Here is a 16,896-nt window from a genome sequence, read left to right on the forward strand (position 1 = left end):
AAACATATATGCTACTCATGAATATGCTCAATAGATCATAATGCTGGAACATACAAATCAGGTGTCAATATGCTGAATCATCGACAAATAGCTATCGGAAGGTGGGTCTTACGCCCCAGGCGAACCACAACAACTCCCTACTGCCATATGCATACATCAAATATGACACCACACCAATATGTAAATCATCACTAGACAGCTATCGGAAGGTGGGTTTTACGCCCCAGGCGAACCAGCAACAACTCCCCACTGTCACATGCATATGCAAGATAAGATACCACACTGATCATGTAAATGCTAGACAGCTGTCGGGAGGTGGGTTTTACGCCCCAGGCGAACCAGCAACAACTCCCTACTGTCACATGCATATGCAGGATAAGACACCATACTGATAATGTAAATGCTAGACAGCTGTCGGGAGGTGGGTTTTACGCCCCAGGCGAACCAGCAACAACTCCCCACTGTCACATGCATATGCAGGATAAGATACCACACTGATCATGTAAATGCTGGCCAGTATCCAGAACAGAAATCTATCTCACATCTATATACTAAACGGCACCTCGCGGGAATTCTACATCCGCGGAAAGCCATACTGCACCTCGCGGGGTCTTACTATGCCCGGCGGCAAGCAGAATATAAGTCGTAGGACCGGCCGATCCTACGCCTAGGGTCGTGTCCCCCCTAGGAAGGGACTGGGCTCCGCCCACCCAGAAGGCTACTATGTGCACAAAGGCCGATGTTCAACCCCCATCGACTATAGGTGTCCTGCAGATACTGCCAAGCCATTCATAAATGCCATAATGCACCCTCCCAATACTCTACTAAAAAGGAGTATGATCAAGACTACCATTCACTCGACTCCGACCCAATCATAAACTAACATCAGGGTTGGGAGTGAGGGGTCAAGGAAGTGCAATACAACTCAATATACCACTAAAAAGGCTCTACAAATCTTTGAAATAGAGGAAATGAAATCAATTTACAAAAGAAATCATTTCACAATTCGAAATCAATTTGATTACTCATCAACCCCTCGTAATTCCTCTCAATGTTTCCTTAAATGCATGTACAGAATAATCAAGCATGGAGAACAAAACATAGAGGAATCTACCACAATATCAATCAATATGCTCAAGTGGAATCAATTCACACTTGGCGACATTCATGAAAATGAATTAAGGATGCTCATGGTGTAAAGTACATGACTCCCACTCACCTGTCAATCTGGCACAGCCCTGATACACCTTCAAAACTTTATGGTAGGCAGTAGGGGGCTCCTTCTTCTTGCTCCCTAACTTATTGCCCAACTGTGACATGCATTTATAATACATTTAGTCATGTATCAAGGGTCATAATCTACGTGCCAATTATAACATAGGGAACTTTAATTGATTCAACTCCCCCGTTCCCTAAATCTTTTCTTTTCTTTCTTTTTTTTCTTTTTAATTAATTAACTCACCATTTATGTGTATTAGAGACTCCTTTGCATGAGTACAAGGTCCCTTTTAGCTTGATCTAGGCTTAATACTCTATTATAGCATGAAATCCCTTATTTTCCACCCGGATGAACAGTAACCCGGACTGACAGTGGGTTACTTCATCCCGATTTTGATCCACTTTCAGGACTCCAAATTTGATAAAAGTTTTACCTAACATTCTACACTCATAGAGAATTCCAAAAAGGTAACATGCATCACCATCGGAGGCCGATTGACCTCCGAAATAATTCACCGAAGTTAGGACTTCGACACAGTTTTTCCGTAGTGCCGGAAAAATTTGTCGAAATCCGATTCTTCCTCTTTTAACCACCTCTACAACCCTTATCCGACCCCTCTAGACTACATCCACCCTTTGTATAGCCTAATATCATCAAAAGACTAGATAGAGATGGATATTTACCTTTTTCTTTTTGGAAATCGAGGTCCTTGCGTAGAGGGGAAGGAGACCTACGTTTTTCCCTTCAGCTGGAAGTGCAACCGGAATCCCTTTCCTCCTCGAATCCCCTTCCTCTTCTTCTTTCTTCTTCTTCTTCTTCTCTTTTTCTTTCTTTCTTTCCTCTCTGTTTCACGCCTGAGACTCCCTTCCTCTCTCTCTGTTTCACTCTCGTGAGCCAGCTCAAACCCTCCAATTAAATCACATCAAGATACTATTCACCATTTTTTTAATATTATTAAATTTCCATTTTGCCCCTAACACTTCAACATATCTACTGTTATGCCATTATCTTTTCATTCCTTCCAATTTTACCCCTCATATCAATTTTAAAGGACTATTCTATCCTTTTTTTATATAAAAAAAATATTTTGGGGTTATCACACTACATACTCGATTCAGATATCCCCACAATACCAACACGTCCTACTGATGTTCAGCGACAGATGCATCAAAAGTGGATGGATGATGACATTAGAGTTAAATGCTATATGATGGCATCCATGTCAAATGAACTCCAATGCCAGCATGAAAATATAAAGACTGCTAGGGACATACTGGCACACCTGCAAGAGTTGTATGGTGAGCAGAGTCGCACAGCTCGTTTTGAAGTGTCCAAGAGGCTCTTCAAGACAAAGATGCGCGAAGGGCAGTCTGTCCATGATCACGGTCTGACTATGATCAAGGACCTAGAGGAGCTTGAGAAGCTCGGAATGAACATGCACAAGGAATTACAAGTGAATTTGATCCTACAGTCACTTCCTGATTCATTTGGTCAGTTTATAGTAAACTACCACATGAATAAAATTGAATGCACTAAGACTGAACTAATAAACATGTTGGTAACTGCTGAGGGAGCCTTGAAAGGTTCAAGGGGCAATGTCCTTGCTGCTGAGTTGACTTCTGGTTCCAAGAGAAAGTCTGCTAGGAAGAAAAAGAAGCCTGCTAAGAAGCAGAAGAAAGACAAAAAGCCAAAGAAGGAAGTTCAAAAGAAAAAGGCTAATGACAAAGGAAAATGTTTCCACTGCAATGTCGACGGCCACTGGAAGAGAAACTGTCTTTCATACCTCGAGAGCCTGAAGAACAAGAAAGGTGACACACCTTCAGAAGGTATAGACTTGCTCATAAATGAAACTAATCTAACGGTTTCTTCTACTTCTAGTTGGGTTATAGATTCTGGTTCTAGTGCTCATCTGTGCACTACCATGCAGGGTCTAAAGGAAAGTAGAAGGCTGGCGGAAGGTGCAGTAACCCTTCGGGTTGGCAACGGGGCAAAAGTTGCTGCTGTGGCTGTGGGCACCTACCATCTGCGACTACCGTCTGATTTTAGTTTATTACTTAGAGACTGCTATTATGTACCTGCTGCTAGCAGAAATTTGATTTCTGTTTCATGTCTAGCACAGAAAGGTCATGTTTTTACATTTGACAAAGACTGCTGTTCTATTTATTTCAGAAATAAAATAGTCACACGTAGTTTTATGATTGACAGTCTCTATCATTTGCATATGGATGTATCTATAAATGTGTCTGAGCAAGAAGTGAGTGCCAAAGGATCCAAAAGATCCAGGAATGAGATAAACCAAAAGTATTTGTGGCACCTCAGACTTGGCCATATTGGAGAGGACAAAATGAACAAAATGGATAAAGATGGGCCTCTTGGCTCATTGACTTCCGAGTCATATCCAGTTTGCGAGTCCTGTCTTCAAGAAAAAATGGCCAGATTGCCCTTTGTAGGACATGGGAAGAGGACCACTGAAATACTTACCCTGGTACATACAGATGTATGCGGCCCATTCGATGTGCTAGCCAGGGGACGTTATTCATACTTCATTACCTTTACCGATAATTATTCACGGTATGGGTATGTGTATCTTATGAGACATAAATCTGAATCTTTCGAAAAGTTCAAAGAGTTCAGAAATGAAGTAGAAAAACAAACTGGAAAATCCCTTAAGGCTCTTCGATCAGATCGAGGAGGAGAATACCTTAGTGGAGAATTTCGGGACTATCTCAAGGACAATGGCATAGTCTCACAATGGACACCTCCTGGTACACCTCAACTCAATGGGGTCTCAGAGAGGAGAAATCGGACTCTATTGGATATGGACCGGTCCATGATGAGCTTCACTGATCTACCGATGTTTCTTTGGGGAGATGCCTTACTTACCGCAGTATATCTACTGAATAGGGTTCCCTCTAAATCCGTTCCTACCACACCGTATGAGATATGGCATGGGAAGAAACCAAGTCTTGGTCATCTCAAGATTTGGAGATATCCGGCCCACGTCAAAAGACTACATGCGGACAAACTAGAGGCTAGGACCATAAGTGCTCGTTTTATAGGATATCCTAAAGAGTCATTAGGATACAATTTTTACATCTCAGAGGATCACAATGTGTTTGTGAGCCGTCATGCCATCTTCTTGGAAAATCAGTTTATCCTTGACAGAGGCAGTGGGAGGAAAATTGAGCTTGAAGAGAAAGTTTCTGAAAAGCAACGAGTCATGGATCCTATCGAACCCATTCATACAGAGCCAGTACACGATGTCCCTCGACCACCTCGTAGATCTAGTAGGGTCTCCCATCCTCCTGATAGATACTTAGGTATACTAGAAGAGGATACCGAGGAAATGTTCCTAATGGGAGATAGGGATCATACACAAGATCTCAAAACCTACGACGAGGCGATATCTGATATCGATTCCGAGAAATGGCTGGAAGCCATGAAGTCAGAGTTAGACTCCATGCATTCCAACCAAGTCTGGACCTTAGTAGACCCACCAGAAGGTATTGTACCTATTGGATGCAAATGGATCTACAAAAGGAAAATAGGTTCGGATGGAGAGGTAGAGACCTATAAGGCAAGGCTTGTGGCGAAAGGGTATAGTCAGCGCGAAGGCATTGACTATCAGGAGACCTTTTCACCTGTAGCCATGCTAAAATCCATCCGAACATTGCTTGCCATTGCAGCATTTCATGATTATGAAATCTGGCAGATGGATGTGAAAACTGCTTTCCTAAATGGATATCTTGAAGAAGATATCTATATGGAACAACCTTTGGATTTCACTTCCAGTGATGGAGATCACAAGGTCTGCAAGCTGCAAAGGTCCATTTATGGACTAAAACAAGCATCTCGGAGTTGGAACACTCGTTTCGATGACGCAATCAAAACGTTTGATTTCATCAAAAACGAAGAGGAACCGTGTGTTTACAAAAAGGTTAGTAAGAGCGCTGTCGTATTTCTCGTACTGTACGTGGACGACATCCTCCTGATAGGGAATGATATTCCCATGCTAACCTCGGTCAAGGTCTGGTTGTCAAAAGAATTCTCCATGAAAGACCTTGGGGAAGCATCCTATATTTTGGGAATTAAGGTCTATAGAGATAGATCTAAAAGGATGCTTGGCCTATCACAGAAGATGTACATAGAGGAAGTGCTGAAAAGGTTCAGCATGGAAAACTCTAAAAGGGGTCTCTTACCCCTAAGACATGGAATTCATTTCTCCAAGAAGATGTGCCCCAACACATCTGAAGAGATTCAACGCATGAGCAAGATTCCTTATGCATCGGCAATAGGGAGCCTCATGTATGCCATGCTATGTACACGACCTGATATAGCTCTTGCTGTGAATGTCACAAGCAGATATCAGTCGAATCCAGGTGAAGAACACTGGACAGCTGTGAAGAATATTCTTAAGTACTTGAGAAGAACTAAAGATTTATTCTTAATCTTTGAAGGATCATCAGAGTTAAAGGTAGAAGGGTACACAGATTCAGACTTCATGACTGATGTCGATGATAGGAAGTCAACATCTGGATATGTGTTCTTGTGCAATGGTGGTACGGTGAATTGGAAGAGTTCTAAACAACCGATCATTGCTGATTCTACTATGGAAGCTGAATACATCGCCGCCTCTGAAGCTGCTAAGGAAGGCTTCTGGTTCAAGAAATTTATTGCGAAATTTGATGTAATGTCATCAGATGCCATAACACTCTACTGCGATAATAATGGCGCCATAGCTCTTGCTAAGGAACCAAGGTCTCATCAGAAGTCCAAGCACATAGAGCGGCGCTTCCACCTCATACGCGACTATGTTGAGAAGAAGTATGTCGAAGTGCAGAGAGTAGACTCCGCGGACAACGTGGCAGACCCATTCACTAAACAGCTAAGTCAGCAAAAGACTGAAGCCCACCTTGAGAAGATGGGACTAAGATATGTGACTGATTGGCTTTAGTGCAAGTGGGAGATTGTTAGATGTATGCCCTAGAAGCCAATTTTTGGCTGACACATTATTAATTCTGGGACATAATTTGTATTTGACTTTATTATTGAATAAATAAAAGGCATCTTTTTCATTCATATTAATTATGTGTCTATGAATCATCCAAGAATTAATAAGATGATGATGCATATTCTTAAGAGTTAAGATTTGAGCCATGCATCATTAGTAATTAATTTCTGAATGCTCCTGATCGATGGATCATCACGAGGACGGTGATCGATTCGATGAGATCAGTGCACACATTACTTTCCTTATGGATGGACGAGACTCGAGTCCACAGTGTGGAGACACTGAAGTAATAGTGCAGGTGCTTGTTAAAGAACAAGGGTACTGAGCGTGACCAAGACAAGCAGTCACTTGGATGTCTATCCACTCGTCAGTGACTTGCTTGATGTTGCAGTAGTATGACTGGTCCTTTGACCTGCGGTGCTTCGGCCACTCACAGTGAGGTTATTGTAGTTTGACTGCACACATACATAGTCTCTAGCTATATGGGTCCATGCAGTGTAGATTGGCTGCAGTAGGGTCACTGTAGGAGTAGGGTATGCACCTATAAGGAATCTATCGACCTTGATAGATAAGGAGAGATCCTATGTGATTTGTTAGGCTGAGTTCTAAGACCTCGGCCAGGGCAGTAATATAAAGTGGAGAAAGAGTTTTCCACTATCGAACTCGAGTCGAATAAATCTTGACATATGACAGACGAAGGGGTTTGACGAGTTATCCATGACCTTCGTCCTGTAGGGATCTACGATAGAAGGACTGTATCACATAATTACTGCACCTAGAGGTTCACCATTCTATTCTGCTGGGTAGCGACTACATGCTGCTAGGTGTCACTGGTGGATGGTGGGACTCATAGGGATTGTCTCGATGATCGATAAACCCTAATGAGTTGAGTTGGAATCGTTCCAACCCATTGAAAGAAGTTTTCAATGATATTGTGATAGAGATCGCAATATATCTCATTACCAGTCAGAATAGAACCTATGGGGTCACACACACTAGAAGTATTGACCGATCCGATGGTTGAAAAGTGATTATGAATCACGAGTAATCAATTCGATTGATAATAAGTTGAAGAAGGAACAATGGGAATTGATTAATTGGACTTAAAACACAAATCCTACTTAGAGTAGGATTTCTAGAGTCCTAATTGGATTAGGACTGGGAATCCTATTTGGAGTAGGACTGGAATTCCTACTTGGAGTAGGATTCCTACAATCCTAATTAGATTAGGATTTTGAATTCATTTTTTGGATTCCTACTTAGAATAGGATTCCTAGAAATCCTAATTGGATTAGGACTTCGGATTCAATTAGAGTCCTAATTGGATTAGTACTAAAATTAAATATGTCCTAATTTGGATTAGGGTTTCTTAAGTCACAATTAATTATTAATCTAATGAATTAATAAGACTCCTAATTGGATTAGGATTGAAGAGTTCAATTGAGTCAAAATTGATTTAAGTTCTAATTGGATTAGAACTTACCTAGATTGGATCCAAATTGGTTCACCCTTGGGCTAAGCCTAATTGGATTAGAACTTGACCACATTAGGGCATTGCAAACCCTACTTAATGTGGATTAGGGTTTACCATGAGGAGGGGCGTACGCCCCTCCCCTTTCCATGTGGTGAGGGATGAAGAGAGGGGGCCGGCGCCCCCTCTTAGGAAATAACTCTAGGACTCCTAAATTGTAGGAGCCCTAGATGGCTATAAAAAAGGGAGGGATCATGGGCTGATGCCCTAAGGTGCTTCCTCTCCTCTCTTCAGCCGTCATCACCCCCTCTCCTCCCTTGGTTCGGCTGCAAGCAAAGGAAGAACAACTCCAAGTGTTGGCGGCCTCCTCCCCTTCCCTTCCTTCATCCAACGCAAGGAAGAAAAGAAGGCTGCGTGGGGATTCTTCTTCTTCCTCTTCTTCATCCTTCTTCTTCCCCCTCTCAAGTACATTCAAGAGTTGAAAGAAAGAGAGGAGATCAGCCATCAAAAAAAATCTTTGCAAGGGAGCTAGCACCCCGGAAAGACGAGAGAGCTTTGATCGGATCTTTGCTTCGTGTGGATACCTGTAGAGGCCGGACACTTGAATGGCTTCAAGCGAACCCTCTTCCTAAAACCACGAACTCAGATTTGCGGTGATCATCTACCCGCACAAGGTGAAGATCTGATCTTCTTAAAATTATAAAAAGTTTTTAATCCTTACCTATCTACGAACGGTCATGAAACAACGTTCATGCGATGAACGTCGATCCCGCACTTGCCTCTTCCGCTGCCATCTGATTTTATTTTTGAAATATCAGCGTCATGGGCGGATTCCCAACACATGGGCCCACATATCCAAATCAAGAGTCAAGTCTTTCTGTTGCATGGGCCCACACATCCAAAATCAGGGGGGCCAAAAAAAGAAAAAAAAAAATCCTGTCCGATCTCCCACCCCACCACACGATCCGCAGGATGGAATATACCCTAGAATCACTTCACTTATAAAGCAGAGCATCCAGACGATAAGAATCCTGCAAACAGCCTGTCATAGCTTTAATTTCCTTTTTTCATCCCTTATCTTTGGAATGGTATCAGCTGCTGCTGCTGCTCGCATGGCTGTTAGCAATAGTTGGTGTACAAATGGATCCTGTCTTCATATGCGTGTGATGCTGATTGGGCTCCTCCTCTTGTGCATGAGGCCATCCCCTTGTGTCTGTGCCCTTATCCTGATCGCATTGAGTAATAGTTGTTGTCATCTCTCTAGGGGCAATGTCTAGATCTCCCATTTTACTTGGAAAAATTTATCGAATTTCTTTCGGGTTACATTCAGCCTGGCATGGAACACCGATTCTTTACCGTGCGTGATTTGCATGGCAAAGATATCAGCTGATTACTACTAGAACAATCTATACCTAATTGTTTACTTGCCTTGAGAATAAACCGAGTATTACTGGCGGTGCAATCTAACATTATTGTGAAAGTTTCGCATGATACCAAACACTAGAAAAGAGCAACATACGGAATAGAGAGATTAGCTGGAAGAAAGAATCAAGAAACCTAATTCCCAATACTCACGAGAAGGAAAGTGGGGCCCAAGCCACAAACTATTGATGGGGCCGCGCCTCATCATAACACCCGCACACAAAAGGAAGTCGAACAACCGCGGAATAGTCAAGTCCCTGTCGAGGGGGCCCAAAAAAAAGAAAAAAAAATCGTCCAAGGATCTCCCACCCCACCACCGCAATCCGCAGGATGGAATATGCTCTCTAGAATCACTTCACTTATAAATCAGAGCATCGAGATGATAAGAATTCTGCGAACAGCCTCTCATAGCTTTAATTTCCTTTTTTCATCCCTTATCTTTGGAATTGTATCAGCTGCTGCTGCTGCTCGCATGGCTGTTAGCAGTAGTTGGTGTACAAATGGATCCTGTCTTCATACGCGTGTGATGCTGATTGGGCTCCTCCTCTTGTGCATGAGAGCCATCCCCTTGTGTCTCAGCCTCGCTGATGGGGATGATTCCATCTTGGGTGGTAGTTGCACAAAGAGTGAAAGAACAGCTTTGCTTGCCATCAAAGCAGACATATACGATTCTGACCGACGCCTCTCTTCTTGGGGAGGCCAAGACTGCTGCGGATGGAGGGGAATCGGCTGCGACAATAACTCCGGTCATGTGGTAAAGCTCGATCTCAGGTACCTACATGACCTTCATGCCCGGCAAGCAATTGAAATGAACTCCTTTTCTTCTTTCCTTGCCTTTGAAACTGGTCCAAGTAAGGTAAATCCTTCTTTGCTTGACTTGATGCATTTGAAACATCTGGATTTGAGCCTGAACAATTTCTCTGGAGCGCCCATCCCAAAATTCATTGGTTCCCTCATGCACTTGGAATATCTTAACCTCTCCAATGCTAATTTTGGTGGATCCATTCCACCCGAGCTTGGAAATCTCTCCAGCTTGAACTTCCTTGATCTTCATTCGGATTATTATTATTATTATTATTATTATTATTATGATGGTCTTACATACATAGATGATTTTTCTGATATGAATAGATGGTTTTTACATGCCGACAAACTTCACTGGCTCTCTCGCATCCATTCTCTGCAGTTCCTTGACATGAGTCGTGTCAACCTCTCCATGGCAGCCAACTGGGTTCATGAGATTAACATGCTCCCTTCTTTGTTGGAGTTGCATTTGATTGATACCAACCTCCCTTCTATCCCTGGTACTCCATCCCACGTCAATCTCACATCTCTTAGAGTGCTTGATCTTTCTCTAAATTATCACATCAATACTACTGTATCCCCCTTGCTGTTCAATATTAGCAGTAGCCTCGTGCACCTCAATCTTGCAAGATGTGATTTCCCTGATAGGCTACTTATTGCCATAGGGGATCTACGCAACTTGCAGCATTTAGACTTGTCCGAAAACCAAATAACCAAAGAGATTTTTCAGAACTTGGGAAACCTCAGCCACTTGGAGTATTTAGACTTGTCGGACAACCAAATTACTGCAAATATTTCGGAAATGATACCAAAACTTGGCCACTGGAAGTATTTAGATCTGTCTTCTAATAATATCAGTGGGCACATTCCAGAAAAAATGGGAAACCTCATCCACTTGGAGAAGTTATTGATGGGTAAGAATCATATCACTGGTGCTATACCGAAGAGCATTGGGAATCTTCACAGCTTGGTGGAATTAGATTTGTGGGCAAACTATATAAGTGGTGAGATACCAAAAAGCATTGGAAACCTTGTACACCTACAACAGTTATCATTAGGAAATAACATGATTAGCGGAGAGATACCAAAAACTATTGGGAACCTCGTACAACTGCAAGCAATATATTTATGGGGGAATCACATAATTGGGAAAATACCAAGATCTATAGGGAATCTTTGCAAGTTGAACCAGCTAGTTATAGTTCAGAACAATATTAATGGAGAAATTGCAGATATCATAGAAGGTTGGTCTAAATGCATCAAAAATACGCGGGATACAAACAACCCTTTATACGGTCTAACAAGTCTACACATGAGTGACAACAACTTGAGTGGGGTAGTCCCAAAAAGTCTGGGTCAGCTTTCGACACTACAAGAACTGGATCTTTCCTCAAACTCCTTTACAGGTTATTTGACTAAAGCCCACTTTGCCAACCTCAGAAGATTAGAATATTTGGATATGTCTTACAACTCATTTGAAGTGATCCTAAATGATGATTGGAACCCTCCTTTTAATGCTCGATGGATTGGTATGAGCTCTTGTCATTTGGGACCAAAATTTCCTATGTGGCTTCGAACCCAGACAAATTTGGACGGGCTATGGCTCTCAGAAAATAGCATTTCAGATGACTTCCCTTCTTGGTTTTGGGATCTACATATCAATGATTTGAATGTTTCTCATAATAGCATTACAGGAAAACTGCCAACTTCTTTGAGAGGCCAGCAATATGAATACATTGAAATGAGTTCCAACAACTTCCATGGTCTACTACCTGAATTGGACCCTTCTCGTCTACAGATCATAAATCTATCCAACAATTCATTTGAGGGACCTATTCCTTTGAGCTTTGCTAGAGCTATGGAACTCAATTTCCTTTTGTTATCCAACAATTACATCAACGGCAGCATTCACCCGTTCATTTGCAATCTCACTAATCTGGCTGTTCTTGATTTGTCCAATAACAACTTGTCTGGAAGACTTCCAAATTGCTGGCATAAATCAAAGCTAGGGATAGTTGACTCACAACAAGACAACATGTTAGGGCATTCTCAAGGCTCCATGGCTGGTCCTATTAACCTCCAATCATTGCACATAAGGAACAATAGTCTCTCTGGAGATCTTCCTTTATTCTTGAGATATTGTAAGCAATTGGAGGTTCTTGATCTTAGCGAAAACAAGTTCTCAGGTAACCTTCCATTATGGATTGGAGAAAGCCTCGTGCAATTGAGAGTTCTTTCTTTGCGATCAAATTTCTTCAGTGGTAATATACCGGAGCAACTATCATATGTTACTTCTCTTCAAGTTTTGGACCTTGCTTGCAACAATTTCTCAGGTGTTTTGCCCCCATCTTTTGGAAAATTCAGTGCAATGATGGCAATAGAGAATGTGGACAGACCGATGATTTCAGAAAACTACAGCTTTCATTATACAGAGAACTTACTAATGGCCACAAACGGAATAGAAATTGAATACACCACTGTGCTTTCACTTGTTACGAGCATAGACCTCTCACACAACAATCTGTCTGGAATGATTCCTAAAGAATTGGTGAATCTTCGAGGACTGCTTTTCTTGAACCTCTCTAATAATCACTTCACAGGAAGGATCCCAGAAAATATCGGCGCCTTGGAGCAGTTAGAATCACTTGATCTGTCAGTGAATAATCTCTCGGGCATGATTCCCTCGACACTATCCTCCATGTATTCCTTAAGTCATTTGAACTTGTCTAATAACAATTTGTCAGGAAGTATTCCTTGGGGCAAGCAGCTGCAGACATTCTGTGATCCCTCCATCTATAGTGGAAATCCTGATCTTCATGGATGGCCAATACCATGGTGCTCTAATAGAGGCCCTCCAAAGAGTCCATTTCACACAAAAGGTCAAGAAGAGGAATCTGAAAGCGGAGACAAGTCCGAAAAGATATGGCTTTATGTTAGCTTTGCACTGGGCTTTGTTGTGGGGCTCTCGGGGTTCATCTATGCACTTATGATCCAACGAGCTCTAAGGATTACTTATTTCCAATTGATTGACAAGATTTTTGATTACATCAACGTTCAATTAGCCATATGCTTTGCTAAGCTGAAGCGCATTTTGATGAACAACATCGAAGGATGAGGTCAAACCATAAAGAAGATTGTACTGTGATTTATATATCCATGTAAAAGTTTTTAGTTTGGATTATTTTCTATGTTTGAATGGTCGACCGTTGTTGTAGTAACACTTACAAAGATAACTGCCCACTTATGCCACACAATCTTGGTACTCAAGAGTATTATAATTACAAATAATTTGCAACGCTTTTGGATTGTTTGATATTTTATTCTTATGAATGGCCTTAAGTGATACCCGAGATCTTTTTTACTCTTCTTTGGATATTACTTGTAAATTTATATTTGAATTAATGAATGAGTAGAGGTTCTCAAAACCTTCGATTTCGGCATACTGAACCTCCACAGCATTCATGCAATTACATCACGAGTCAAATGATATTACATACCTCGAGTGTTGAGGTACTTGTCACGCCAGGCATGGCGCAGTTGGGATGTTGATGCACAGGTTTTTTTAGACAAGAGAAGATGGAATTTCACCTCAAAAGCCTGCGAGCAGTCAGGCCTGAGCACACTCGAGGTGGACCGAAGGTGCAGAACAAGAACAAAAGTTGAACCAAGTCGTTGGAGGAACCAATACAGAGATGAATATCGTACACGAACTAGGAAAACATAAGTACATAACAAAGAGAGGTTGCTGCAAAAGTTTAAGCCAATCTATGGTCAAGGAACAGCATGAGAAATGAACCAAAAGATAGGAGGGAAATAAAAAGCATGAATTAAAGGCGATCTAGAATTTACCAAAGAAGATAGAGAGTCCCACGTACGTAAAAGGTCATAAATGGACTTGAACCAAGCAACACTGCAAATGCATAGTGATAGTAGGGTTGGATGTCTCTGCTCTCCGAACGGATGTGATCAGTCTCCACTCACTGCTCCTAACATCCTCATTTCAGGTCAGGCCAGGTTTGATAGGGGCCAAGTAGGGACGGCCCAATGTATTTAGAGGCTTAAAACGAATTCACTAAAAGAGATCTTTTTTTAAAAAAAATAAAATTAAATTAATAAGTGCAAAATATCTTAAAAATTTATTTAAAAATAATTCGTTTAGCTTTTTGAGATGCAAAATTACTAATCAAACTTTTGTACTCAAAATTCTTTCATTTCTTCTTTATTTCTTTCCTTTCCATTTCTCCTTCCTTCTATTATTTCCTTTTTCTTCTTTTTGCCTCTCTTTCTTCCGTCCTTTTTTTTTCCTCTTCTATCTTTCCTTTCTTGATTTTTTTTTCTTTCCATTCTTTTGTTTCTTTTCTTTTTCTTCTTCTTTCCTTCCTTTCTTTTCTTTCATTTCTTTCCTTTCTTTCTTCCCTTCCTTTCTTTCCTCTTTATTGTTCTTTCCTAGTGTGGGTTTCTCGGTCCCAACCCCATCCTGATTCCTATTTTCTCACAAGAACAAAATAATTTAGGAAATGGTATGAGAAGCAAATTTAGGAATGGCAGACAAAAAGAGAAAAAAGGAGTTACTTGAACACTAGGGTACGTCAGCTTGTGCAGTCTATCCTTGATTGCTAAGAAAATAGGCAATCAGGACCTGAGAGTGATTAGTGGAATTCTAATATGATAGCTCATACACTTAACGGTGTTATATCTGCATTATGTCTTGCTTGACACACTCTAAATGGAAGATCTTTAGGGCTCGTTTGGTTCGCGGGAAGTATTTTTCCTTCTAGGAATATGATTCCTGTGAAGCAGATTCCTAGGAAGAGAATGCCTGAGAAAATACTTTTGGCATGTTTGGTTGACCATGAAAAAGTGACAGATTTTCAGAGTGCTTATATTTGGTTGACCATCCACTTTTCTGGAAAAGTTATGTGTAATACCTATTACATTCTTAATAAAAATTAGATCTTTAATGCCTCTTTAATGTTGAAGGGCCTTTTTGGAAAAAAATAAAAATGGAGTGATTTCTGGCTCATCGGAAAGTAATTTTCCTATGTTTCTCATGGGAAAGACTTTCACATGAAATGTGGGAATCATATTTCCATGGGAATGCAACTTTTCTATTTTTCTTCTTTGAAAACTCCAACCAAACAAGAGGCATCTCATTACTTTTCCGTTGACCACACTTTTCCTCCTCCTTTTTCCGCAAACCAAACGAGCCCTTATATCTATTATACTAGTCTTCTCAACCATATAGAGCTAAAGTGGAGAATAAGAAGTGATCATGGCATACAAGAAGCGCCTCATATGGGACCCGGGTCCATCCGTTGAGAATAAGAAATGACCATGGTGTAAGTGTTTCGCAAGAAATACACGGACAACACCATGTATGCTTAGTTTAGATTCCATCTTCTTTCCCGAATCTGCCTGGACATTGTGTATAAACGACTTTGGATAAAGTTTTCCGGTAACTAGATCAAGTTTGGGCTTGGGCTAGAATATGAAACGCATCTTGATAGCAATATGATATCATAGATGAAACAAACCCGTAAGACACCTAGGTCCCTAAAATAGATTTGGACACGCAATCCAAATCCATTTTTTCTGGGCCTGCTTTATTTTGATTCCTATGAATTGATAGGTTACAAACGAATCCACAAAAAAAAAAAAAAGGCAAATGAATTAAGACTCAACCCAATCCAAATGACGCTCATTTGAAACAAAACTAACTCCACCAATTGGCGCACACATAGCGAACCTCCCATAAACTTTTCTTTTTTAGGGTTCTCCTTACTGCGCCACTCTAATACTGCAAGCCCTTTTATCCCGATCGTGCACGACCCTCCTCTCTCATAATTTTTAGTTGTCTTTTTGCATCAATGCCTTCTTAAATAGAATTTTTCTTTCTTCTTACACAAATGCCTCTGTCACAAACCAGTCGCTCCAATACGGTCAAAAGCAAGCTTTTTAGTAAAATGACATCATATCGTTGAGCCTTCATTTATCTACAATGAGTTTTTTTTGGTAGATAAGAATCTCCAGCAGCCAGATCAGTCCTTCAAAGGTTTTCCTTCTCTTCTTTTGTCAATTTGTTAAGAAAAGTTTGTAAAGAAATGTAATCCTAGATTAGGTTCGTGATTGACAACAGCAAAAGCATTTATGGACAAAAAAAAAAAGGTGATATACATATATATATATATATATATATATATATATATATATATATATATATATATATATATATATATATATATATATATATATATATATGACGGAATGGAAGTCAAAGTAATCTTACAAACTACAATACAAATTACTCAACCACCCAAACCACAAGCAGTAAGATTTTTTTTTATTTTTTATTTTTTATTTTTTTTGCAGAACTCCTCTGGATAATAAAATTTAAAATTTTTCATCTGTCATGGCAAAGATAATTGCAGAAGAAATAAATGTGCCCAATACGTACATGAATGGCATAGATGATGAAAGAAAAAACCAAAAATAGAGATCCTATATTGGCAGTTGCATCAAGCCGAGATCAACAGAGCTCCAATTAAACCAATGATTCAGTAAAAAAAGGAAATGTGATGTTATCATGGACTGCTAAAGCAGAGTAAAACCGAAATTATGTTACGATATAACCACACCACATCAAACAGTCCAAAGATGGCTACAGCCGGTTGTATCGCCTCTATATATCATAGTGTTTGGACGTATCATATCTAGGAGAGAAATGAAACTCAGGTTTGTTGCAGGCAGAATAAATAAAGCTACTTAAGAAGGCAAGGAATTGATACGTGGAAGATCTTCACATTTGTAACCTAGTCAGTAATCATTGCTTACTATGTCAACTAATTGCAACAAGAGGTTGAGAACCTATATAGATGTAGATGCAAGGGCGCCCAGAAGGTCTACGACAGGTCTCTGTTTTCCCTTTAAAAAATGAATTGCTTGACGATAGAGAATATTTCCCAAGAAAAA

The 16,896-nt window shown here is 40.6% G+C and overlaps 1 protein-coding gene across 1 annotated transcript; it reads left to right on the plus strand.

Annotated features, from left to right (window-relative positions):
- The first annotated feature begins 9,375 nt into the window (after positions 1 to 9,375).
- Positions 9,376 to 13,240, plus strand: LOC148714335 (receptor-like protein EIX1). Its single transcript, XM_088718100.2, has one exon. It carries the CDS (start codon positions 9,461 to 9,463, stop codon positions 13,040 to 13,042), a length of 3,582 nt encoding a protein of 1,193 aa, XP_088574226.2. The 5' UTR covers positions 9,376 to 9,460; the 3' UTR covers positions 13,043 to 13,240.
- Positions 13,241 to 16,896: the final 3,656 nt, after the last annotated feature.

The sequence above is a fragment of the Phoenix dactylifera genome, chromosome 3 (assembly GCF_051530095.1).
Source record: "Phoenix dactylifera cultivar Ajwa chromosome 3, Ajwa_hap1_PhDact_Kaust_v1.1, whole genome shotgun sequence".
Lineage (NCBI taxonomy): Eukaryota > Viridiplantae > Streptophyta > Magnoliopsida > Arecales > Arecaceae > Phoenix > Phoenix dactylifera.